The 11,924-nt window shown below is 35.8% G+C and overlaps 2 protein-coding genes across 2 annotated transcripts in view; one reads left to right on the forward strand and one right to left on the reverse strand.

The window, feature by feature from the left end:
• LOC106874856 (unconventional prefoldin RPB5 interactor) overlaps positions 1 to 4,560 on the reverse strand; it is a 46,392-nt gene extending 41,832 nt beyond the window's left edge. Inside the window, exon 1 of the mRNA XM_052967395.1 lies at positions 4,433 to 4,560. The gene's annotated coding sequence lies outside the window, so the exon portion shown is untranslated. The remainder of the gene's footprint in view (positions 1 to 4,432) is intronic.
• LOC106874857 (39S ribosomal protein L3, mitochondrial) overlaps positions 1 to 11,924 on the forward strand; it is a 21,480-nt gene that overhangs the window by 4,855 nt on the left and 4,701 nt on the right. Inside the window, exons 2-7 of the mRNA XM_014922750.2 lie at positions 333 to 557; positions 2,281 to 2,371; positions 3,671 to 3,799; positions 4,202 to 4,301; positions 5,500 to 5,560; positions 9,008 to 9,119. Coding sequence (XP_014778236.1) covers positions 333 to 557; positions 2,281 to 2,371; positions 3,671 to 3,799; positions 4,202 to 4,301; positions 5,500 to 5,560; positions 9,008 to 9,119 — 718 coding nt within the window. The remainder of the gene's footprint in view (positions 1 to 332; positions 558 to 2,280; positions 2,372 to 3,670; positions 3,800 to 4,201; positions 4,302 to 5,499; positions 5,561 to 9,007; positions 9,120 to 11,924) is intronic.

The following is an 11,924-nucleotide window of genomic DNA, read 5'->3' on the forward strand; positions in this document are numbered from 1 at the left end:
TTGGAAATGTGCTGTGCGTGAGAAGACCCGGCAAGCCAAGTAAGATCGTTGCCAGTGCCCCTGGACTGGTTCTTGTGCGGGTGGCACATAAAAGACACCATTTCGAGCGTGGCCGTTTACGTGCCACCGGCACGAAGGCCAGTCAGGCGGTACTGGCAATGGCCACGCTCAAAATGGTGTATTTTACGTGCCACCTGCACAGACGTGCCACATCTGTGTGTATTTTGAGTACTTTATTCAGTTTTCATGCATCATTAAGTAACCAGTGAAATTTGTAAGGAAAAAAGAGGGAAAATGTCTTTCATATCAAATATTTTTTTTTTATATTTTAGCTGCTGTTCCTGTCTGTTCTATCAGCAAACTCGCAATCTTAGAAAGCGAAGTCACAAGATACCAGGTTGGCATGTGAAGCAGTTCGAAAAACATGTGGAAGATGATGTCAGTGTGGAAAGTGAAAAGTTCATCAAGTCAGCTATTCAAGATCATTATAAGGGTGTAATTGCGAGTCCCTTGAAAGAAGCACCATGGGAACGAGGTACATGGACCCAATGGCCAAAGTATGTATATATCTCTCTTTACTCTTTATTCTTTTACTTGTTTCAGTCATTTGACTGCGACCGTGCTCGAGCACCGCCTTTAGTCGAGCAAATCGACCCCAGGACTTATTCTTTGTAAGCCTAGTACTTATTCTATCGATCTCTTTTGCCGAACCGCTAAGTTTTGGGAACGTAAACACACCAGCATCGGTTGTCAAGCGATGTTGGGGGGACAAACACAGACACACAAACACACACACATATATATATACATATATACAACGGTCTTCTTTCAGTTTCCGTCTACCAAATCCACTCACAAGGCTTTGGTCGGCCCGAGGCTATAGTAAAAGACACTTGCCGAAAGTGCCACGCAGTGGGACTGAACCCAGAACCATGTGGTTGGTAAGCAAGCTACTTACCACACAAACATAGAAGCAGAACCTAGAATTGAGTGATCTTAAAGTAAACTTTAAAAGTTTTAATTTGCAAGAAATTATACAGGACTCTACATCTATGAACGAAAAAATGTATGTAGGAATTCCATACAGTATACCCAATATAAGCTATAGGTGCACAAGAGATGCAGTGAAACCAAAGAATGACGAAGAAGACTATATGTTGCAAATGGACAAGAGTAGTTAGCAGTGAGAGCACCTATGAAATACAATCCTTCAGATTTTCAGAAAGTTGTCAAGTATTAGAAAATTGCCTGCTTCCAAGGTGACCTAACCAGCATTGGAGGTGGATAATCTGAAAACTGTAGCCATCGTAAAATTGGATTTGAATAAGTTACAGAACTACTACTACTTCTGCATAGGTGAAAGTGAGATTGTATGACACATGTGTGCAAAGTGTGATAGTGTCTAGTAGCTAAATATGAGTACTGAATGTAGAGAATATGCAAGTTCTGAGTAGAAATGAGGTAAGTGTGCTCGACTGGATGTGTAATGTTAGGGTGAATGAATGATGGAGCACAAACTAGATAAATTAGTGAGAAAAAGGGGTTAAATAAACATCTGTTGTTGTGTACAAGAGAGAAGACTGCTCTGAGAGAGGTTTGTAATGCATATGGAAGATGATAGTTGGAGAAGTGGTACCAAGTGGTCTGAGTAGAAAGAATTGCTGAAGAAGAAAAAATAAGGGAAATATGGAAAGAAATTGTAAAGGCACCTCATAAAGATGATGACAAAGGACTGTAACAAGTGGTGAAACATTATACTGGAGAAAAACTCCAACATTTCAAAGCATAGGAGCAGATTTAAAATGATGTTGATGATAACTACACTGCATTTCGTATAGCTTATTTTTTTAGTTGTCATCAGGGTTCTTATTCCTGGATGTGTACATAGTACCAAAAAGGCATTGAACAAGGAACCTTCACCTTTAAATTAAAGAAAATAACAGCCTTATCTGTTAGTTTAGAAATAGGCAAGGGGATTATGTATGTATGGTTGGTGTGAAGAAGGGCATCCAACTGTAAAAACCCTGCCAAAACAAACAGTGAAGCCTGGTGCAGTCTTCTGCCTAATCAGCCCCTGTCAAACCGTCCAATCCATGCCAGCATGGAAAACGAATGGTAAACGATAATGATGATGATCCAGGGTAAGACATTTGATGATAAATTGAGATTAAATCAGTTGAAATATAGTTGTAGGTATATATTAAATGTTCTCTTTCCTAAAGATATTAATAGTTTAAAAAAAAATTTTACCTTTTTAATTATTCTTTATCTTTTTCACAGGACTCTCCGTACAGGAGTTCTAGCACTTAAACTGGGGGTCTTACCTCAGTGGACTAAGAACGGGGAGAAAATATATACAACACTTTTACAGGTAATTTCTTTTACTTGTTTCAGTCATTAGACTACAGCTATGCTGGGGCACCACCTTGAAGGGTTTAGTTGAACAAATCATCCACTGATACTTATTCTATTGGTTTCTTTTTGCCAAACTGTTTAGTTACAAGGATGTAAATAAGCCAACATCAGTTATCAGGCAGTGGTAGAGAACAGACATGTGTATGCACACACATACACACACATTTTGCAATTTATCATCAGTCTTTAATACTGTTCTTTCTTTAATATTTTAGTTATTCTGAACCAGTCATTTCTTATTTTAGCTTAGTAGTTAGTTAATTTACTAGAGTCTGTTTCTGGAATAACCATGGCTACTTGAGTTATACATCTATATTAATATAGATGTAATCTTACTAGAGAATTCTTGATACTTTTTGATTTTTATTTATTCATTTATCCCAACTGTTGCAATGAAAACATGTACATTTAGGAATTCTGAGTGGGAATCACATTCTGAAGAAGAAAGACTGGAAATAGTGTTTAATGCAGGGCTTGGCAGAAATACATTCAATATAGCTGAGTAATGACAAGTCAGAGGTACCTAACTGCAAGTGATAGGAGACAACTAATTCCAAGAAGTAGTGATAGGAAAGGCATAGAGAAAAACACATTTGTGGGTTTAAGCTTGAAGTATGTTGGTGAGCAGCTTCAGGCCTATAAATTGAGAGGTCTTTCTTTAACATGATCTACAATGTCTAAGTGTATGTAAAAGCAGCAGCAGCAGCAGCAGCACTATTGCAGGCATGAGAGCAGTATACTTTAGTATTCTATTGTGGGTCTCACCTGAGCTTTGTAGAGAGATAGCAGTTGTGGGGTGGGGGAGTATTTTATGGCTCTGAAGTAGAAGACCAATCTTGGTATTATTTTTGCCTATATTGAAGATGTGCATTTACTTGGAAGATCCTCAATAGGGGTTAAGCTTAATGTTTGTAAGTACCTTGTGTTCCATTTGCATACTGTTTATTTTTGTATGGTGGGATGAATCATAAGTACTGTTTCCTTGACTTGATATGTATAGTGATTGCTATTGAAGGAGACAAGATTGGCACAGCCCTATTTTAGAATGTTTTTGAGGTTTCTGTTTATGAAATCAATGCAGATTTGGCATGAAGTGTTTAAATTGTATTTGGATATTGCTTGGGTGTGAAAGCTCAGAGAAGAATGAAGGCTGTATCATCTACAGAGGAGTGGGCATTGCTGGAGGTAATGGCAAGTAAGTTTTTGAAGTACAGAAAATTAACAAATTTATTTTACGTTGTATTTCTGTGTCTAGGTTCTGGATAACCATGTAATCAATTATCGAAATCCTGCAGAAGCAACTAAATTGGCTGCTTGGCATCCTATGTGGCGCAATAAATATGGAGCTGTTGTTGTTGGGGCTCTTGGAACAGATCCTAGACTGGTAGATTTACAAATTAAACATCTTTCTGTTGCTTTTTTTAAAATTTTGTCATCTCTATAGTACAGAACTTTTTTTGATCTCAGCATATAGGCACCATATTTCTTGTTAAAAGTAAATACTGAAGTATTCCTTGTGTTTCTTTAATAATTGATATTTTTAAAAATTTTAATCCTTGTAAATGTCAGAAAATCTCATAATTTAGTTAAAACAAAATATTTGAATATATTTTTAACTGAAAAGATGCAATATAATATTTATATTTAGAAATTATAACAGCATTATTCACACTTTTGCTTACAATTAATATGTTGTGTTAAAAATTTTAGATTTTTTTTTTGCTTATAAAATATTTAATTTTCATTTCTAAAATGTTTTAAAGCATATTTACTCATTTATTTATAGTTTACACCAGAGTACAATAATTTATTTAGAAAAACTGGTCTTCCCCCTAAACGTAAACTTGGAAGATTTTTAGTGACACCTAATGCTGCTATACAGCCAGGTAAGAAATAGTTTCTCTTTCTCTAAAAATCTATCTTTTAGGAATTGAATCTGATTCATTGAAGTTTTAATATTACATTTATTTGTGTGTGGAATGGAATTCAAAACCTCTTACAAAATGTATGAACTTACCTACTTCTGGTTACTGGATGTCATTGTCTCAAGTCCTAGGACTCATAGGGCTGGTCACCCTGTTTCTGTGCCTTATAAGTGACTGAAATCACAGAGTTGCCCCTGAACAGGATGCCAATCCATTACAGGGATACTCATTTACAGCTGAGTGCCGAGTAGACTGGAACAATGTTAAATGATGTGTTTTGCGCAAGAACACAATGAATCACTGGGTCCTGGAATTGAAACTATGATCTTGTGATCACCAGTGCAATGCCCTAACTCTTCTTTTCTCTAATAATTTATAGCATTGTTTAGTGAATGGTTTTTCTTGTGTGCAAGTGATTATCCTGAACAGGATAACCAGTCCATTGCAGTGTTACTCATTAGAGCTGAGGGAACTGGAGCAATATGAAATGAAGTGTTTTGTTCAAGAACAACGAACCACCAGGTGCTAGAATCAAAACCATATATCCATAAGATAACAAAATCACAATCCCAAAGACATTCCACAACAAAATAATTTTAGGCACCACTACTGTAGAGACAAAAGCTTATAGTAGAAAACATCAAAACTCTGCTTCCCTTCTATTAATTTCTAAACTATTGTTATTATTACATTTATGTATTTGTTTTGCAAGATTGCTGATGTGAAATCATTTGCTGAATCAGATATTGTTATATTTCGGGATAGTCTTTTTTTTTTTTTATCTTATTTTATTTTGCCAAATAACTACACACACTATATACTTGTTCTTCACTTGAGCTTTATTATCATCCTTATTTTAGTGTCCTTTGTCTGGAAATATTTTGTCACACATCCTGTGACCTCTTCACCAACTCTCCATTCCATATATCTCCTCCTATCCTGTTTAGTCTATTCTGTCTTTCCGGGATGGAGAGTCACTGAAGAGGTCACAAGATGTGTGATGAAAGATTTCAGACAAAGGACACTAAGATAATAATAAATGAAGAAAGAGTATATAGTGCATGTGGTTATTTGGTAAAAAAAAATTCTTTTTAAATGACCATCCCAAAATATAACAATACTATTATTAATGTTATTTTTTTGTTTATTTTGTTTTTAGGAACTCCTTTGTCATGTCTCCATTTTAGAGTTGGGGATTACGTAGATGTTCAAGCCAGAACGTAAGTAATCATTGATAAAACCTGTTCTTACAATATATTTGTCTTATAACATAAAGGAAATAGGACTGTGCCTATGATATTTGCATGCCTTTTAGACTCGTGAAATAAATCATTATAATTGACATTCATTTAGAACATCTGAGGAACAAAAATTGTGGATGCAGTGGAAATTCTATAGGGACACTGATCTGAGAGGAAGGCCTGGAGAAAACTGTTTACTGTGGGATTTAGGAGGGGAGACTCAGAAGAGATGCTAAGGGAAGTAAAACAAATGAGCCTGGATGACAGCTTTTATGCTACTAGCTATTTCAGAGGAGGAAAATAATGAGAAAAGAACATTACAGCTTGTCTACTAGTTGTAGTATGTTATGACTTTACTAATGAGTAAGATGATATTCTGTTAGATATGGTCTTGGTTGTTTTTGTGTGTAGCAGCAGCAACATCCTGGATCTATGAGCAGTATACCAAAGTGGTTTTATTTTAACTTTGTAGAGGTCAGCAACTAATGAGGGAGGTAATTTTGGAAGTACTATGAATAAATAATTATAAAATATTATGATGGATTCTACAAGATAAGACACCTTTCAATAAAACCATTTTTATAAAGTAACTTGTATGTCCTTTTACGTTAATGCTCTGTATGTAAAGTTGTTACGGGAGATTTATCAAAGATTTTGAGGGCCTACATTTGTAAGTAATTGTCTATTGTTCATGAGTTCAGATGGAGAGGTACAAGACTGTTTCCATGTTATGAACAGCAATTGCATCTTTATGTTGTTGAAGGAGATTCAGTAGTCATATCCCTAGGAAATGTTTTCAAGATCTATATATAAAGTCGTGCAGGCTTTATTGCATAGTGTCTAGGTGGTGTGGAAGATTACATGACAGTGATGGTGGTATGCATAGAAATGATGGAAAGTAGTTTGTTAATGTACATTGGGCGGATTATTTGTGATGTAGTTGAACTTTGGGGTATGCCAGAGCTGTTAGAATACAGTTTGGAGAGGACCCCATTGTTGCACAAAATAATGGAATGGTCTAGCAGAAAATATTTGACTTGAGAAGTAAGAGGTGGATGTAGCTTGAGCATTTAAGCCTGGAGGCTCTACTAGACAGTTTCTAACATTCTGATGTCAAGTGGAAAAGCTTTGCTTGCAACAGAGTTGTCAAGGGACAAGAGATCACGGTGAGTTAGAGCAGATACCTAGTAGAACTGGTTCTGTAGAAGCTACACTGATGATCACTAAAAAAGGAGAAAAACAGAAGTTATTGAGACTGGTGAAGTGAGATAGATGTGTTCTCAAAGCAGAACAAAATATAGTCAAACATTTAGTGGTGGGTGAAGTTCTTAGATCTATAGAGATACTTGAGGGACTTAGAGCTATTTTAAACCAGGGTAGCTTGAATTCTTTGATGTTCATATCTAGATGAGTAGAGAGTATCTTATATATGTGAAGATACCATAAATGGAATATAATATGTAGCCTGGACCATAGAAGTAAAAGATTAGAAAAGTTTCTGTCTTGGGAGGAATAAGATGTGTAGCTTGCATGATGCTTAGATGTTTAACTCAAGAACGGTCCTGATTAAGCAGACCTTAGATCAAAGACATTCCAATGATGAACAATATTTTTCAAAATATTGCAACTTAGATTACATTGTCCAATGTGTCCTTCCTTTTCTCCCTTTTTTTAAGATGGCAGAATGGGATTTGAAGAGATTTTACCTTCTATTTCTAGCAAATTACACAACTATATAGAGACACACTTGTTAACATTTAATGGTTATCTCAGCTCTATAACCCCATTATCCCAGTTTCTATGGCATTGAAGTAACTGTGAGTACAACACTCAACACTGAACAGGGTACCAGAGTCCATCATGAGGGTAGCACCTAGCTGCTGGTGTTACTCATTTTCAGCTGAATAGACTGGAGCATCACAACAGGAAGTGCCTGGTTCAAGAGTCAAACTCATGACCTTACGATTGCTAACCCAACACCCTAACCACTTGGCCATGTGTCTTCACCTTTGTTGGCTGATGCATTCATTGCATGTTAATAAAATGTTGCATATGGAGTCCAGTTTGGACCAGAGTAGAGGGGCATCAGTATAAAAGATAAACAATTGATGTAATTAATAAAGTATAGTTAGAAATAGGTACTGGGGTCAATTTGTTTGAATAAAACCCTTCAAAGTAGTGCCCCAGCATGGCCACAGTTCAATGACTGAAACAATTAAAATATAAAAGATGTAGAGAATCCTGGATTACTTTAAAATGTTTTAATTACTGTGCAGTGGTACTGAATCTGAAACCATGTGGATGCAAAGCGAGTTCTTTAACCACAGTCATGCCAGCACCTAAATAATAATAATCCTTCTATAGGCACAAGGCCTGAAATTTTTAGGGCAGGGGACTAGTCAATTATGTCGACCCCAGTGCTCAACTGGTATTTGTTTATCAACTCTGAAAGGATGAAAGACAAAGCTGGCCTCTGCAGAATTTTAACTCAGAATGTGTTAATAATAATGGAAAATGAAACTGCAGTTTGGAAAATTATTGCATTATGCTATATTACAATATTAAAATTAAAGAATGAACATTCTACTACTGAGATATTTGTCTTGTCTTATGATAAAGATGGTTGTGTCTTCAACTCATTAAATGAAGTTGGTAATAAGCTGTATATTTTATTTTAGTTAGCTATTCAGAAACACAAAGCTTCACTTAAACATTTATTTGTAATATGGTTTCAAAATTTTCATTGCTTGAAACTGCAATCTGTTCACTGACAAAAGATTTTGCTGCATCTGAGATACAGCAAACATCATCATCATTTAGCATCTGCTTTCTGTGCTGGCATGGGTTAGATGGTAAGCCAGAGAGCTGTACTAGGTTCCAGTCTGATTTGGCTGGGTTTCTACAGCTGGATGCTCTTCCTAATGCCAATCACTCCAAGAGTGTAGTGAGTGCCTTTTACATATCACTGGCACAAGTGCCTTTTACATGTCCCCAGCACTGGCCACAACTATGATTTCACTTGGCTTGAATCTTCACAAGCACAGCAAATCACCAAAAGTCTCAATCATTTGTCATCACCTCCATGAGATCCAACATTCAAAGATTATGTTTCACCACCTCATCCCATGTCCTCCTGGGTCTACCTCTTCCACAGGTTCCTTCTACTGTTAGAGATTGGCACTTCTTTATGCAGCATTATTTTTTGTCAGTGATGAAAATTTTGATACCATATTGCAAGTAAATGTTTAAGTGAAGCTGATGCTCTTCATGTGTTCTGAATGGCCAACTTAGGTTGTCCACGCTACAATTACTTTAGTTTCAACACACAATCTCAGATCAAAACGCTATGAGCAAGTACATTCTGTAATTTATTTTATTTTTCTTAAAGTAATTATGATTTTCATGATGTTCATGCTACTATTTCAGAATAGAACATGGTTTTCAAGGTGTAATAAAACGATGGGGTATGAAAGGTCTTCCAGCATCACACGGAGTTACCAAAGCTCATCGGCGTATTGGAAGCATTGGTGGTCGACCAGTATGTAGAATCATTATTCAAATTTTGGTTTGTGAATCTGGAAGAATGTGTGACCATGTTGGTGATAGAAGTCTTGTTACAAATTTTGTGTGTAAGAAAAAAAATCATTGTAACTGACACTTGTTAACATTCAGATTACTTTGTCGTATGTAATGTTTATTTATTCACATTGTTTTGAATTATTCATGCATTATCTTGTAGCTTTCAGGTTTCAATGATGTGATAGCTTATTTTCAAAATGGCATTGTTGGATAGGTGTGAGAGGCCGGATCTGGCTGGTTTGAACATAAAACAGGGAAAATGTTTGGGCCAGATATGGTTGGTTTAAATACTAAAGGGTTAAGCCATGAAATATATTAAACTGGGAGTTATACCATATGTAATGAAACTGCACTTCTGGCTTTATCATAGAAATTTCCTTTAGGTAAAGAATAGGAGCAGTGGGTCTTTCATTTGTACCTTGCTAACTGGGATTAGATTATATTTGCTCTTATAAACTATATCTTTCACTGTGGTATCTGTATAGCCAGATGAAGATAGCTATTCTGAACTATTTTATCAGAGACACCATGCAATGCTAGTGATAGGATATGAACTTCTGACCTTTCAGTTGGTAGATTATGTTTGTTGGGAATGGTACTCAAGAACCATAATTAGCCAAGGAAAATGTAAAGAATAGTCATTATGTTTCTTAATTACAAATAGTTACTTATTACATTTAACTCTGTCTTCTCTTATTTTGTCAAAATAAGTTTCTTTGAATTATTTCAATTCCTGCTCTTAGAGTAATGAAAAGCACTTCAATAATTATTGATGTAAAAATATAGTGCATTTCATCAGTTTTTTTTAACGTTCACTTTTCCATGTGTCAGACAGAATGCACTGAGACCAATCGTCACTTGTTTCCAAGCAAGAAACTGCCAAAGTAGATATTGGGGCTTGACTCAGTCCTCTGGCTTGCTAACTCCTGTTGAACCATCCAACTCATGCCAGTATGGAAAATGGATGTTAAATGATAAGGATGATGTTTGAAAATGACCTTACAATGCCTGATTATGTGTGGTGCAGTATAGAAGTCATAACATATTGTACATGGGTCTTTGTTAACTTTATTCATATGTATACAATTTATTTTATATCATTCATTTTGTGAACATAGCATCATTAGTTACAGATTTCCAATGGACAAATCACTGGTTCAGTGCATTTCTTCTGATAGGTGCAAGCATGGCTTTATAGGTGCAGGCATGACTGTGTGGTAAGAAGTTTGCTTCCCAACCACATGGTTCCAGGTTCAGTCCCACTGTATGGCACTTTAAACAAGTGTCTTCTACTATAGCTTTGAGCCAACCAAAGCCTTGTCAGTGGATTTGGTGGATAGAAACTGAAAGAAGCCCATTGTATATATCTGTGTGTGTGTGTGTCTTTGTATCTGTGTTTGTCTCCTACCACAGCTTGACAACTGGTGTTGGTGTGTTTATATCCCCATAACCTTGTGGTTTGGCAAAAAGAGACTGATGGAATAAGAACCAGTCTTTAAAAAAATTTTAAAAAAGGTTTCTTGTTGTAGAAGTTGCTCACATTTTGGAAGAAAAGGTTGGAGTGATCAGGGCGGAGCTGGAAAGAGATAATAATAGTGGTGATAAGATGTCAGGGTAGACTCTCAAGGTATGAGAAGAAGTGAGTGAGGGACAGAAGAACCAGGAGTATGTGTGAGTAGGTTGCAGGAATGTATGAGAAAGCGAAGGAGTGAAGAAAATGATTGAAGAATATGTGTTTAGGTGTAAATGTAGTGTACGGTGCTTAAGGGGTGGTAGGGGAATGACTGATGATGCATAGAAGTGAAGACCAGCAGAATGGTAATTATGACACAGTAGACAGGAGAAGGATGAGAGATATATATGACATGTAGTTAGGTAAGTTGCAAGATTGTGTGTGTATGTGGGATAGGGGAGAGAGAGATGTATGGTGGTGGAGAAAGAGAGATAGTTTGGTGGCTCAAGGCTTGGGTGATCAATGTTGAAAGAAATCAATTGTAGTTTCATCATTCATTTTATGTCTGTTTTTCCATGCTGGCATGGACTGAACAGAAGTTGTAATTTGTTCTTCCTGTTGTTAACAAACTTCCAGTGAGCAGTGGAGGTTTGTTTCCACTAGTTTTCAAAAGCATATCACTACAGGACATGTTGTTCACAGGGAATGTGAAAATAATATCACCATTTTGCTCAGATGTTGTCATGTGAAGACAAAGAATGTAAACATTCATGTGTATACCAACCTATACACACACACACAATATGCTTTCGAACAGTTTATCTACCAACTTCACTCACAAAATATGTCCACTTGTATCCATTTAATGTCAAATGGAAACCACCACATAGCTGTAATATTTCTTTCAAAAAACTGCTTTTTTTGCATTCCATTTGGTTGCTTTTTCTCTCTAAAATCATGGTTGGTATTTAAGAAAACAAAAAAAAAAAAAATTTCATTTTCAGATTTTAAGAAGAAATAAGGAAATAATAAGTTAAGTGTTTTTTTTAAAACTAAAAATAAAACAACAGGAAGAGGAATGTTTTGTGAAATTTTCTATCCTGATATTTATTTTAATTCCTTATCAGAGTAACTAAGCAGAAATTTAAGTAAAGAAAAATATATAATCTGTTTGAAACTTATCTTTTTCAACTTAAACTCTTAAACACAAGAATTTCCTAAGTGTTGCTCTGGTATGTAATATATTTCAAGAATCTAATCAAGGACATCATCATCATCATCATCATCGTTTAACGTCCGCTTTCCATGCTA

The sequence above is a fragment of the Octopus bimaculoides genome, chromosome 4 (assembly GCF_001194135.2).
Source record: "Octopus bimaculoides isolate UCB-OBI-ISO-001 chromosome 4, ASM119413v2, whole genome shotgun sequence".
Classification (NCBI taxonomy): domain Eukaryota; kingdom Metazoa; phylum Mollusca; class Cephalopoda; order Octopoda; family Octopodidae; genus Octopus; species Octopus bimaculoides.